Source organism: Ostrinia furnacalis, unplaced genomic scaffold, assembly GCF_004193835.3.
Source record: "Ostrinia furnacalis isolate ACB-3 unplaced genomic scaffold, ASM419383v2 OfSCF0924, whole genome shotgun sequence".
NCBI classification, from domain to species: domain Eukaryota; kingdom Metazoa; phylum Arthropoda; class Insecta; order Lepidoptera; family Crambidae; genus Ostrinia; species Ostrinia furnacalis.
In genome coordinates this window covers 257,276-272,722 of record NW_021131163.1, presented here as the reverse complement: position 1 = coordinate 272,722, position 15,447 = coordinate 257,276, and the positions used below count along the sequence as shown (strand labels likewise).

The window sequence follows — 15,447 nt, the reverse complement described above, 5'->3', positions numbered from 1 at the left end:
GCCGTAAATCAAAATGAAGAAGTTCTGCTTTGGATTGACAGACTACAGAAGAAACGAAATTATCTAACATAATATCCTGTTTTATTTAAAAATAACTTAGGACTCGAACTTCGTGAAGTTATCCTAAATGCTAAAATCTCCTTGATCTGGGGGCACGGCAGTGCCCCCGCCAAGTCGAGCGCGAAGCAAACACTGCCGTACCATCCTTTACTGGAACCATTTCGCCGCATTTTCAGGCCCCTATTTGAGAACCTCTGGATGAGACCAGAACGCAGAAATTTTCGTCATCTAGTAAGCTATAATCACATACTTTAAATCCAAAATTTCAAGTCTGTAGGTCATTTAGTTCCGAAGTTAAGCGAAAGCAAAGTTTCGCATTTACGACACTCACTCACTCACTGATGATCATCAAAATAGAACTAGTACTTCCCATTAACTCAGAGAGCTGAAATTTGGTACAGAGTTAGGGTTTAATGGCCATATAAAGGGAAAACTATAAAAACAAGGAAAATCGAAGATCTGGAGTAACCACATTCATAATCAATACTACTCCGGCACCGTGGTGTTCGCCCGTATCGCTCACCGCTAGATGGCGCTAGCACTAGCAAGCGGTGTCCAGATTTTTTTCCTTTCTAGAGAAAGTCGTCGATTAAGTTGAATGTTGTGTAATTTGCATTTCGTTGATTTCGTTTATTATACTGTAAGGTTCGCTTAGGTTATGTTATTAAAACAATTCTGATTCGTTGTCCATTTTAAAGGTCGTTGAGTTTATTTGTGTTTAATATCGTAAAAAAATGTCGATAAAACGACGACGTTAAATAATTTTGCCACGTTCTACAAAAAGAAGTGAAATCCCACCAAAAACATTCTGTAAAAAACTAGCCAAGTCTCGATGGAGCTGCTTGTTTATCTCTAAAAAGTAATGAAATCTAGACAAAGTCGTGCCAAGTCTATGGTTCCTTACTGCGATTTCTTTATTATTATAGTTAATGTTGTGTGACTTGGCCGTTGAACAATCTTTATTAATATAATCATACATTATAAATACGCAGCTTTACTGAACCTACAATTGACTGGTTATTGTTGAATCAACGTTTTCCAAGTGGAAATTTTCCATCGTCAATGGGTAGCGGTTCTGGCGACAGATTGGTGCAATGGTGTCATGGAGCACCTGGTTTTGTCACCCTTCAACGGCCAAGTCACACAACATTAACTATAATAATAACGAAATCGCAGTAAGGAACCATAGACTTGGCACGACTTTGTCTAGATTTCATTACTTTTTAGAGATAAACAAGCAGCTCCATCGAGACTTGGCTAGTTTTTTACAGAATGTTTTTGGTGGGATTACATATTACTTCGACCTAGATATGTCTATCAATTTTACTGATAACTAGCCTAGCCTAAACAAACACTGCTTCAATACAGTTATGGAACAGAATATCCCCAGTGTTTGTTTTGTCAACTTAGTCTAGCCACGGGTAGGCTTTATCTAAGATATCCCTCTTTTCATGTTCTAAGCTGTAGATTGAATTGTAATCTTATACCTACATCCCTTTTTCTATTGCTTCAACCACACCAACGCGTTCAGAGTGCCTTCGCCAAAAGCCAATGATAGGTCGCGTGAACTGTCATAGGTCGCGCGACCTGTCATCGGCCTTTGATCGCGCCGGCGATGGCGATCTGCACGCGTTGGTGTGGTTGAAGCTTATCACTAAGCCTTCTGGGTCTTCATACTTTGTGTCATAACACCAGGAATTACAGGTTTTCCTGTTGGCGAGGAAAAATTAAGAACTGTCACCGAAAAAGATTTGATAAAACAAGCTAATTAAAAGGTAACGTTGCTTCTACAGGGGTTCTTATTAGGCCCACAATTGCTGAGGTTGTAATGAATTTGGAAGAAAAAATAAATGAAGAGGCTTATTTTGCAGAATGCGGTCACATTGTTCGATATTTTTAGTATTAATTAAAAGAGGTTGGACACTAATTGAGAATAATAAGCTTGGAAACGACACGATTTGGCTACAAATCCAGCAAAATTCATTTGTTTGAAACATGGTAGGTATTTGGCCCGCAGTCTTAAACAAGTTTAACGCCTTACGCGCACCACTTAGCAAAGTGAAATAACAAACAGACTATTAGCTAAAAGCCTCAAGCATATTTCAGTTAAAAAGGAAGTAATTTAAAAAATAATTTGCGTTATCATTGTAATGAAATGAATAAAATTAAAAAATAAGGAAAGACTGAAACGAGATTCTCAAGATAATCAAGCTTCGGAGAAAAAAATATTAATTTTTCCTTAAAAGAAGAATAACAACTTTTAATTAATAAAAATACAAGCTATCTTATTAGGACCTGGTTTAAACATTTTCGTACTAATTTTACTAAATGGCGAGTTACATGATTATCTCATAATCATAATTAGTTTGTAAGATGTCTGTGTTTTAACAACATGCTGACTGAATAATAATACCCTTATTAACTCCTCCAAGTAATAAACTAAATAATGTAAATAAATATTATTATTAAGAGTGGGTTCACCGTACTATTTCAGGGGTCAACGGGGATCGAACTGGCGTTTTTCAAATCTCGAATTGGTACTTAATCTGATTCATACAAATCATTGGGCTACATTTGCCTCAATACAAACATGATTTATTGGTTAAAGATTAAAGTGCATCTACTTAAAAAAATACTTTTATAGAAGATAACTTTTATGCTTACCGTATACCTTAGAAGCTTGTGGTCATTACGCTACCGACCGATCTACCCAAATTGGTTACGATTCAGATAAAAATTCATTGCGAAAGTCACAAACGTGGATTCGATCGGTGAAATAAAACACCGACAAAAACTTACCTCAATCTACAAGTCCGATTGAGGCACTGACAATATTTTTCTTCCGATAAGAGCCATCCATTTGCCGGGCAACTTTCGCCGTATCTCTAGGTGTTCCGATAACGCCTACGGAAACTTTGGGAAACAACCAACACAATAATCGAAGTCATCAATTGTGAGATAAACCTCTCATCCCGTCGACAAAACTCCGGCTAACTGAGTTTCAGGAATTTGCCGTAGTTGGACCTATGGATCGATCGGGAGTGGCAGCGGCGCGGTTTTAATTACAACACCAAATATAATATTATAGGTTCATAATATTCGGCTGGAGTGTTAGTGATTCGTGGTTGTCAGAACTGACATTGAGAAGTTGTTAATAACAATATCATTGCATTTTTTTAAACATTGGGTGAGGTAACTGTAAATAAGTAGATAGTAAATTAAATACTATGTTGAAAATCAATGTTTCTGCGCCTTATCAAGGAGAGAAACGGAGACTTTCTAAACTAATATTATATCAATTTCATAGGAATCATTAGTTAATAAGGTCAATCACAACTAAATTGATTCCCATTTTAGATTAAACATTTAAAAAGACTATCCAGCAGATTGTCGAGCGATTCATGAATTCGTCCCCGAGAAGCCTCGCGACCAACCCTTGATGGAGCTGGAATTTCAATAAGACAATCCATTTGTCTTGGGAAGATTTTTCATTAAAATAAACGAAATAACTAAGCCTTGAAATAAGGAGGACTGCTAATAAAATACGAATTCTGGTGTCGCGATAATTCGATTAGTTGAAAAGGGAAACCTATAAAATGTAATACTAATTTAAAGCTAGACTAGATTTAATCGAAATTGTAAAAACTAAGGTCGCCAAAAAATTTTGGCTACCTTGACGGCACATCAAACTACTATACGTATAATATCATAATCATAAGTAAGTAGGTAAGTATTTCTAATAAGGTAGTATTTTACAATATAAAAATTTATGTTCTGGCAAATATCTCCCATTTAATTTAGAAAATTCTCGTCGTGTTTATCTACCTCTATTTTGAACACCATTATAAATTGTAATGTGACATGCTCATGCAATAAACGTTTTAAAATTTGAATTGCTCATAAAGAATACCTAACTTATACCCATATCATTCGAACGACATACCTAAGTATAGCAGTTTGCATGATGCTATTTGACTGCTCTGATATGAGTAGTCAATAGTAATAGTTGATAGCACATCAGTTATTTTTGTTGCAAAGTAGCACCTATTAAGTACTACTTAAGATGCCACAGTGCTTAACTTGCCGAGCTGTTATCTGTATTTTAGCATGCAGTCATCACATTCACAATGTTGTTGAACTGCTAATCTATAACTTGATGTGTCTGTACCTCTGTGTATGTACTACCTAATGCTTTGGGGCTATTTCATTCACGGTACCTACAGGCCCGAAGAGGGGTTGTCAACCCATTAAATTGTTGTATAATATTTCCAGGGGTAGCACTTCGGAAAATATTTCGATTTCCCCGCTCCCCCCGTCTTTATTAAATTGTCCCCGCAACTTTTCTCATCGCCCCCGCTCCGGTCTTCACTTTGTTGTTCGACATTTTTATTCGAGTTTCCTCGCTATTTTGGGAAGTTAAACACGTTATTATAGTCCGGGGCTACTTTGGACGTGTTTAGCTTTTACTCTAAAATAGCAATTTGGCTGCTAGCAACTTCGAGCGGAAAAACACTCATTATGATGATGCAAAGAGCACAAATTTCAACGTTGACAACTAAACGAAAAAGTCTTCAAGCTTAGCAATTTCAAACATGATGTAAAATATTTTGTAGATGACGAAGATATTGTCATAGTTATTTACTTACCTAGCAAAGATGGCGTCAATTTCAATTAAATTCTATTGGGGTTGGGGTTTGAAGAAAGTATTTGACGCTATTAAGTTTTTAACATATTATTCGAAACCTACGTCTGATTTTCGTTTTCTAAGCATTGAGAAACGACTTTCCTTTTATTTTGATATTTCTAGAACGATGTTTCATTATAATCAGCTGTTAATTTCGAGTATGTATCATAAGTCTAATTATTAGGTATTATTTTAATATACCCTGAAACCACGAGAGTAATTCACGAGAATCTTGGCTTAATAAAGACTGACGGATAGGCTTCAACACACCTGGAAATATTAAATTGTATACCTTGCTTCTGAGAAATCATTTGAAAAATTACATTTTATTAAAGGAAAATTGAGACATTCTCAAAATATATTAATTTTCACTCATTTCCTCTGAAAATATTTCTGGCTGGCTGAAATTAGTCCTGTATGTAGAGGTTTATAATAAACTCGTAGATACAGTCAGCGTCAAATAATTCGTGACACTCAATCAATTTTATTCTAATTTGTAACAAAGACGTGTTGCTAACTTTTTGACTATTTTGGGTATCACCAACTATTTGACGCTGACTTTATTTGTAGGTAGTTAAAATTGAGATTCCAGCATCATAACATGGGCCTGTAGCTGCATTGATCACCAAGTTCGTGTTAGGTGTGTTCAATGGGCATGACGTGGTCGTCAACGTTAACGGGCTGTCTCGCATATTATCCCTTATTCAAACGCGAGCTGGTATGCATTTTTTTTACAAAGTTGAAGTGGATTTTGGGTAATTGTGGGTCACTTATTTCATATTTTTGATCAAAATTTATAAAAAAATAGGGGAAGGGGTAGTTTTTTGGGTGGTAAATAATTTACCATTATCCATTCATGACTACAAATTATTAGATGTTGGTGGTAAAATAGTTACCATTGTCCGTTTTGGTTTATTTTTGGTTCTTGACTAGTGAATTCCTCTTGGTTCTGCCTATATTTTATTAAATATTTTGGGAATGAAATAAATTTATTGTTTAAAAAAAAATATATTGATTAATATTAGTTAATATGCTTACAATTAGGATGCTTACCTTGAGTCTGAAACTAACAATTCACTAATTACGTAACGTCAAAACGTTACGTAAATAGTTATCAAAATAACTTAAAATTTCTCCAAATATTTATTTAGTTTTATTTGTGCACATACAAAAAACAACAGTTTTTTTTATATATCATCAGACTTTTGTCAAGACGGGATCGGACAATGGTAAACTATTTACCACTTCTTTAAAATGTCTATATTATATGAATAAATCAATTGCAGACGTTGCCTATAAGAGAGATTATACAATAAATGTTATAGTTTAGGAATTTGAATCGAAAAAACACTTATCAGAATTTTCGTTGAACAAAGTTTCAAAAATACTAAAAACGCGCGCTAAAAACTTGAAATTTTTCACACCAAAACCGTTTGGTTGACTTTGACATTATCTGACAGTGACAAATGACGTTGAAAAGTTGTAAAATGGCATAGATAAGTAAAACAATATATTTAAAAATATAAATAAGTGACCAAGATATCTTTAAGTATTACCATATCGAAAATTAGGATCCTTTTTTAAAAGTAAACAAAGTGGTAATATATCTACCTTTATTTGAATAAGGGTTATTATGGACGGTGATACAAAGCTGCCGAATCGCCAAATGAATTGACCATTGACTGACGTCTGACATTGTTAAACGGGCTGGATGAATGTGCGACCACAAACGGAGGCGTTCGTGTTTGAAGCATGAAAGACTCAATTATGTATACGTACCTATAACTCGTTTAATGGTTACGATTACAGATAAACATTTTCATAAACTAAATAGGGATTTAAAATCATGTTTAGCCTTTCGTTACAATCACAGATTTTTACTGCAAGTTGGTGTAAGTATGAGACTCAAATGAGAAGTAGGTATTTGAATAGTTTTTTTTTTATTATTAGGAAAACAAACAACATTCTATAACACACATAGAGGGAAATAGCGTAAACGCATCCTATGCACAAAACTGGTGACGTCATAACCAATTTATTCTGAATGCTTATTTACTTTAAATTGAATTTCGGTAAAAACCACGATCATTATTCATTAACTGTCAATTAGGCTTTTAAAAAGCGTTTTTACGTCCCATTTGAACTCTACCACTGCCTCAGGACAATAATGTGCGTGTGAAAATCGGTTACTAGTCTTTCTTTTAATAAAAGTTTCAAAGTTTACAGAAGAGTGCAAAATTGGGGGAGGCCTATGTTCAGTAGTGGACGTCCTATGGCTGATAATATGATGATGATGATGATGATGAACATTCATTAACAGAAGGTATTGTCAACAGACACAGGCGACCTGCTGGTGACCCCAGAGAACGGATACGAGTGGGGCGGGCAGCCGATCGCTCGCGCGCCCACCGGCAAGGCGGCGGCCAACGCCATCAACATCATCAACGCCGTGCTGATGAGGAAGAGCGCCGTTGCACAGCTCACCAAGTACGTTATAGCTTTTTTATAGAATAAGGCTGGGTTGCGTCACCTTACTTTAACTTTGACAAACGTCAAAAATCTGTCAAACTCCATAAAAAAGCACCGGTTGTCGTCATAGTTACCGTCAAAGTTAGGTGGGGCAACTCAGCCTAAGTATTAGTAATTTATGCAATATAAATAGTCCCATCAACATGCTTCAAATACGCTTGTGTTACTAGAGTAGACTATTTAAGTCCAGTGGCGGCAGGGTTCGAACTATCGTTAATTGTATTTCGAGTCAGCCAGTCCAACACTTTACCGTTGGGCTCTTTTTGAATTCAAATTCATTATTGGTGTGTAGGCCCTGAGAAGGGCCCTTTTATTGTGGCTCTTTTGTCGAATGAAAAAATAGAAGCATAGTTTGCCCTTCATACTCTATTTGGCCTGCAACAAACTATCTATGGGCGACGGTAATCACTTACCATCAGGTGATCCGTCTGCTCGTTTGCCTCCTGTCACAAAAGAAATTGACCCTACAGACATTTAAGAGACCGAGCATTTTTCGACTTTATAGAGTGATCGTTAAAGAAGTTAAATTAATTTTCGTATTTGTTTATATTTTAATAATTTTCGTATTATTCGTGTTAAATTAATTTTGGAAATGAGAAAAGGCTAATTAGGTAGCGGTTACTGAAGCTAAAGTTATGGTGATCCATACCAGGCGTCCTTAATGCGCTATATTAATTTTGTGTATGAATAATTCCACAATATTAGACACACCGAATTCACGTGCGCTCGGATAGCTTAGTTAATATTCAGTGTCTGTCTCGCAATCATAGCCTTTATTAGTTATGTATAAATTATTAACCTCGTATGAACTGTGCCGAAAATAGTCCTTTGTCTCAATAATAATTATCATACAGCAAATTACACATCTTAATGTAACTTGAAGCACTGGAGTGTAGATATTAAATGTCAAATTTAGTTAAATAGAGGTTGAGAAATTAATTCAATTGCGAGACGTACTTAAGTACGTACATACTGCATTGTAAGTAAAGCATTGAAACTATGTTCAAATACTCGAACCAAATTCGAGTAAAGTTTCAAGTCTGTTATTAGTTTCAGCACTGAAAATAACATTCACATAATACTGTAGCATTTTAAATATATTTGTAATATTGTATGAGTATGATTTTATTGCAAAATTATACCGATGTGTGGTTTTAAAACACTGGGCGGTGGAAAAAAGTACTTAGCCTAGCTATGAAAAATATAAATTAAATTAATATGTTGATTCACAAACTTCGACACTAAAAAATAATCTCTACACTTGCTTATATGTATAAAGAATCTGTTATTTCAGTCAAGACGAACTAACAAATCGGTATTAATGAAATTCTTTTGTCTAGATATGACCTGATGCTCGGCGTGACCAAAGCAGAAGCGTACTTCGCGTTCAGTGGAGACGACGTACAGTACGGCATAGAAGCGGACAGAAGGTCCAAGATCCTGAAGTCCTTTGTCAGGAACACGTACAGCTACCACCTGTCGGAGATCCTGGCTACCATAATCAACGAGTATACGGACTGGGAGCGGCCTGTGCAGCACCCAATTAATATTAGGTAAGAATACATTATGATCCGCCGTGTGGTGACGGCAGAGTAGAATACATTTGTCACCAACCCCTACTCTTCCCACGGATGTCGTAAGAGGCGACCTAGGGACTACACATCAAACAGAGAACGGGCAGCAGCGCTCTCTTTTTTTTACTTTTTGACATCAATCTTTTAAACTGCGATCTCCAACCCGCCTGCCAAGCGAGGGGATTATGGCAAACACTCCACTATAGTGGAGGAGGCTTATAGTTCAGCAGTAGACTGTAAGGCTGGTTTTAGTGTCACGCGGACTGTCAGTGCGGATCGCTCCGCACAGCCGATCTGTGTAAAATGCTAGGGAGCGGAGCCCATTACTCTAAAACGCTCTACACACTAAAACCAACCTTAAGGGCTGTTGATGATGATGAAGGATAAGTTATGAGCACAGATATAGATCGTTTCATCCACGAAGACGCGCCCCATCAATTTTGGTCGAGGGAAGCGCGGGGTGCGGTGAGTTAGATCCGAGCAATCCGAGCGTCATTATTGTAGTGTGCGTGTGCACTCATGTATAATTTAGCGTGTGTCGATAACACTCAAACACTAGCGGAAGAATAGAGAAGCGCCTCTTCATGGATGAAAAAAATATACAAATACGCTATTACTTATGGCCCCGCCTGCCACGAGTCTGCGTCAAATAGGTATAGTAAAATATTTGAAAAAAACAAATGTTCTATTTTAGTTAGCAAAACTATTTACCATAGTATAATTACTCTGTGTGCCACCAGCTTAACGCTACATAAACAAAGCAAAAAGATAACTTTGTACAACCAAAAACAACATTACAGCGAAATTTCGCTTTTCATTACAATTGTCTGTGCAAACAACGCGGGAGTGATTCCAGTATCTCATTTTTCACGGAGTTCATTGTTTGTTGTTCATAAACAAATGAAACGCGAAATCGAAAGCGTGCACTTCCCAATTATTAATTAACATCAGGTGAAGGTTTTAAGTGTTCAATTATAGTTTACGTTGACATATTTATGCGCTGCTGCAGTGGCGTGAAGCCAAGAATAACCGAACAACAATATTTCTTTCGTACTTTATTTTTTGCGCCATATTGGTGATGCGACGACGTCAACTTATCGTATCGATATTCATTATGATCAAAACGTTTAAATTTTGTATGTAATTTTGATTTATTTATCTAGATTGAATTTGTATCAAAGATGAGTACGGCTGTAAGTACGGCTCCGGAATAGAGACCTAATTTTATCATTAGACAACTGTAACTTATTAAAACTCGCATAAAACGACTTGTGCCAATAAGTGGTAGTGATGGTGATAAAGACAATAATGCGATTGAGCTTTGTCAGACTTCATTTAGTCAGCCACACGATAGAAGTGATGGATACTATCTGGTGATCCATACATACAACGCTAGACGATAAATAAACCAAAAGTAGAGTACAATAAGCACATCACTATTCAGTTTGTCAACTTAATTTCGGTTACCATTTTCCAGCTGTTATAAAAGTATAAAATTATTAAGCTGAAGACAGTTTAAGAACTAACATAATTTTGTTTTAAAGTAGACAGTCTACTTCTTTCTTTTCAGGGCACTTAAACACGTCCCAAAAATAGCTTGCCCTACAGTAGTAGGGACAACCATATCGGCTGGTGCTCAGAAGAAGTCTCGGAAGAAAATCAACTTAGTCAGCCTTTTATTTTCTCTATCTTATACAGATGTACTAAGACAGATTTTGTTGTCACCAGGGACGAAACGCTAGAAGCGCTAAGCGACGCGCAAGTGGTCGCGCCTATAGTGCTGACTGCGGATACACACTCGGCGTTGCGAAGAAACTCGTATCTGTACGTGTTCGACTACCAGACGAAATACGGAGACTACCCTCAGGTAAGTTTCAATAACTTCTAACTTTACAGAGCCCGCGCCCGTATATTCGGATTTACGGGATTTCCCCTTACTAATAAAAATTACACGCTCGTTGAACCGTGTTTTAAAGTAACGTTTATTATGGAAATGTCATTTTAAAACAGTGTTCAACAACTGTGTAACTTTTTAATAGTAAGGGTGTTAGAATTTTATTTATAATAATTTTCAAGAAAACCATGAAATGGTATGAATAATAATCGACAGGGGAATAAAACTGATATTTTTGTTTGAATTATAATTAAATAATATTGAATCTGGGTTATGGCTCTAAATTATTTATTGAAGATCGCAATTTTAAGTTTTATTTCAGACAGAAGCCTGTATTTTGTGTACCTTAACGAACATTATTTTCTGACTTTTTCACCTACAAAGGACGGCTTAAATTCACTACATAATTTTTACTCCGAACAAAACAAAATAAAATCGACTTCTCTCAAAATTAGAGTTGGAAAATTGTATTATCGATCTTTTGATCTCTTTTCTTGCCTACTTGCCCCAACTACTATTGAATTGAGGACTAAATGTCAAGAATACTTTACTAATAAAGCCAAATATTCAGATCGCTTTGGAATATTCGAGAATACCTCGCATTTTTTGTACCTTAACTAATCTTAAACAGATAATGCGGGGCTTCTGAGAAATAATTGAAAGCAGCTCTTTATTCTTAGATTATTTTATAAAAGGGTTTAAGAGTACTAGAGATATTAGGTATTCTATTGTGCCAGTAATGTTTTCAGCGAACTTTACATTATAGACGGGATAAAAATAGATTTGAGATTGTCTGAGTGTGATATGAGTATTTATTAATTGTCCTGATTATTATTGTGCTAGACAGCTTTGCTATGTTTTAGGATGCCTTTTTTCTATGATTATGGAGAAAAATAGGTTTTAAAACGAAAATTTGGATTTATCATTGGAAACAAATATGCGGCTGTACACTGAATAGCGATGGATATAGTAGCTTCATTAGATATGATGTAGCTTCAACTTGAAATAAAAAATTTGTCTTAGAAGATACATTATGGATGCCAAGTATCAAATTGTTTGTGGAATAAACGAATTGGACTATTGCCCGTTTTCACCATCAATCCCTAATTTTTAAGTGACCCCTAAGGTAACCCATAACAGGAAATTTGTTTTAATAGAGATTGATGGTGAATACGGGCGTATGACTAATAGGTGTCATGGGTAGTCTTAATTACATACATTAGTAATAAGACTACTAGTTAAATGCCAATAACAGCAGCAGTATCAACTAAACTGGTTGCACATAATGATTGCTTCTCTAATTAACTTCCAATTACTGCAACAGCCATGGGACACCCTGTAATTACCCACGATTTTCGACGAACCACAGCGTAAAATTAACGAACAGATCACGGAAAATGGAAAAGAAGAAAATAGTTTTTGTAAGATCTCCTGTTGAAAATTTTACAAAGACGTTATCTGTATTATGTCCTTTTAGATTTTTTTTGAAAAGGGTTCTGAATCTAGCTTAAATAAAAAAGCTAAAAGTATTCCAATCAGAATTATTCGTGAAGTGTAAATTTAAATTACCTCCCTACCTAGCCTACTCACATTTAATTTTTTATTTTATTTTTTGCTATACCAGCGTAAAAAGTCCGTACTATCTGTTCAATCCTTTACATCCCACGGTCTCCGATTTTCAACGATCGACTAACTTCATTTTGAGCGTAGTAATTGCGGCCAATTAAGCCTGGCCCCTCTCCCGGCGGCGTCGCCTCCGGCGCGGGGGCCAGCGCTGGCCGGCAGCGGGCCCTGTTATTAATACGAGGAACTTACCTCCGCTCGCTAACGAGACAGTCGGTTCGGACTGGCAACAAATTGCTGTGGAAGCTAACTTTTGCCAAAAGTCCTTGTTAAACTATCAGATGTGCGACATTTGCTAATTCACCGTTTAAAAATGATGTCCGATGTTTACTTTGGCACCACTTACGTACAATTTCACCTACTCTACTCTACACATTTATTACTAGCAGTGCCCGCGACTTCGTACGCGTGAAAATCATTTTTGCTACGCACTTATAACTCGTAGCGTGATGGTATATTTTTTTAAGCATGACAAGGCAGGTATTTGACCACAATCGCACCTGCCTTTCTCGATAAATTGGCTATATAACACTGAAATATTTTTTCAAATCGGACCGGTAGATAAGCGAGTTCAAGTAAACAAACTCTTCAGCTTTATAATATTAGTATAGATAAAATACCCATTGTTAAAATATTGAACTGTATGAATAAGATGTAAAATATTTCAATAAAGTGGGAATAAATGAAATCTTACCTTCCCGTACATGTTGTACCTGAAAAGAAAAAATGAAAATTATTAATTAAAGCATATTATTATGTTTAACAATATTGGTAAATCTCATGCAAACATTAATGTATTTCAAACACTAAATGCCACACGTGCAAAAAATATAATATAACAAGAAAGATTAATAAAGTGTTTTCTTCTAACAGCGACAAGGCTGCATTCACGGTGAGGAGCTGCCGTACATATTCGGAGCACCCCTGGTGGGAGGTCTAGCTCACTTCTCAAGGAACTACACTAAGGCCGAAGTATCGCTGTCCGAGTCAGTCATGCTGTACTGGGGAAACTTTGCTAAAACTGGGTAAGATATGGTTTAGAAAGCTAGAAGTATATAGCTCGTAGTAAAGATCCGAAAATAGATGATCAAAAATCTCGTTTTATAATAAAGCATAAAACAGTTGATTTTTCTTTGTTTAGGAACCCAAATGAAGCTCAAGAAAGCGACCCGATAAGAGCTGGAAGACAAGAAAGAGTTCGGATGAAGAACATCGAATGGACTGCGTATGAAGCTGTCCACAAGAAATACCTCAACATTGACACTAAATCCAAATTGAAGAATCATTACAGAGCTCACAGGTTAGTAAAAGTGACAAAAAAGTCACAGGTAATCACAATTGCAAAGATTCTTATGATCTCATTGTTCGCAGACTCTCATTCTGGCTGAATTTAGTCCCAGACCTCCATCGCCCAGGAGGTGATGACGTACCCTCGTCTCATCACCAGCTTGAACACGAAGACGCATCACCGCAACCTACTCTAAAAACATTCAGTCCTCCTTTCAAGAAGACGACCGATGTTATCATCGATTCAGGTCTTGCGACCAAAGTGCCAGTTCTAAGTGTTTTAAATATAACTTCCCCATTGAATTTCAACATTATTGGTCTGAATCCACCAACGCAAAGTACTGTTAGTACTGATGTACATAAAGATTTATCCGCCACATCGCCTCCTGAAGATGGGTTTGCAGCGTACTCCACTGCTCTTAGCGTGACAATTGCTATTGGGTGTTCGTTACTGATACTAAACGTTCTCATCTTTGCTGGAGTGTACTACCAGAGGGACAAAACGAGAATGAACGGCCAAGATGGTCATGCAAATGGCTCGCATTTAAAAAAACGTGCAGAGAATGGACAGATGCCGAACAACATTTGTGGTGATTTAGAAGGAGCATTAACGTACCAGACCAGTTTAAAAAACGATCCAGCTACGATTTTGAGTCATCATCATACGCATTCTCATCATCAGCTACCTCCCCCGGAGTTTGCTGATCTTCCAAGCAATAACGTGGCGGGAATGGCAACGCTGCCAAGGGCGCCACCTCCTCCAAAGCTCGGTAAGAGTAATATAAATACTCTAGCGAGTGGCCAGTTGCAAGAGAACCAGCCGTTGCTGTCCGCGCATCAAATGCAGATGATCAACACGAGTACACTCACGAAGAAGAACACCCAACTGAACGCGAAGTCCAACGTCACAATGGAGGAGTTGAGAGTGTGACGTCAGAGGGCCTGACTGCAACGGGCTGGCAGTTGCAGCGACGTCGCCCATCACGATGAGATCGTGTGACTTGGGCCGGACCTTCTCAAGTGTGTGACGGACTACATTTAAACTTTTTAGACTGTCCCGTGCCACTTGCGTTTAGAAGGCATTATAATAGTGAAGTGACTTGAACTAAAGTTTAATCATATCCGTATAGTAAAGACGCCAGTGGGTGAATTTAAAGTGTTAATAGTGTAGCGGACGAAATGAAATTATGTAACGTTGTAAATTATTGTAAATATTATACTAATGTGAAAATTGTATATAATTCAGCAGCTCAGCCGCATATCCATCCTAATTACAATTGTAATCTTGAAAATAGGGAAATTGTAAGATATGTGATGAACAACTTCAGTCTAGGCAGCATTGAGGCGCGAGGCGTGCAATCTGTTTGACTGAAATAAATTAATGAATTGAAAAATTTAGGAAATAATGTAAGTTAACGAGACACCAAAATTATCGTCGCATTGATTTGTCAAGTTAGAAGCAATAACAATCCATCGATAAGAAATTTTTAGTGTCTCCGAGTGTACTCTACTGATCAATCGATTATCAAGATCTGTCTATTTTAGCAAGAATGTCATGAAGGAATTGGAGAATTTTTTCTATAATACAATAACTCTCTTGTATACTGTTGACTCGAAACTTTTGGCGAGAGGAGAACCATAGTGATCCAGTCACTTTAAAGGATTTGCCACTTGTTCTGCGGTCAGGTTTTCATTGGTCGGTCTCTACACATTATTAATATGTATTGATGCGATGTCAGATCGCACGCGGACACGAGCAAAGAACGCAAACTGACAAGTGCGTTCTGCATTCATTT

The 15,447-nt window shown here is 36.8% G+C and overlaps 1 protein-coding gene across 5 annotated transcripts in view; it reads left to right on the top strand.

The window, feature by feature from the left end:
- The window catches only part of Nlg3 (Neuroligin 3), an 80,386-nt gene extending 65,262 nt beyond the window's left edge, over positions 1 to 15,124 (top strand). For all 5 annotated transcript variants that reach the window (XM_028301474.1, XM_028301477.1, XM_028301473.1 and 2 more), the window contains exons 7-12: positions 7,081 to 7,231; positions 8,614 to 8,826; positions 10,576 to 10,714; positions 13,238 to 13,389; positions 13,506 to 13,664; positions 13,736 to 15,124. In XM_028301474.1, the coding sequence (XP_028157275.1) occupies positions 7,081 to 7,231; positions 8,614 to 8,826; positions 10,576 to 10,714; positions 13,238 to 13,389; positions 13,506 to 13,664; positions 13,736 to 14,582 (1,661 nt within the window). In that variant the 3' untranslated portion in view covers positions 14,583 to 15,124. The remainder of the gene's footprint in view (positions 1 to 7,080; positions 7,232 to 8,613; positions 8,827 to 10,575; positions 10,715 to 13,237; positions 13,390 to 13,505; positions 13,665 to 13,735) is intronic.
- The last annotated feature ends 323 nt before the right edge of the window (positions 15,125 to 15,447 follow it).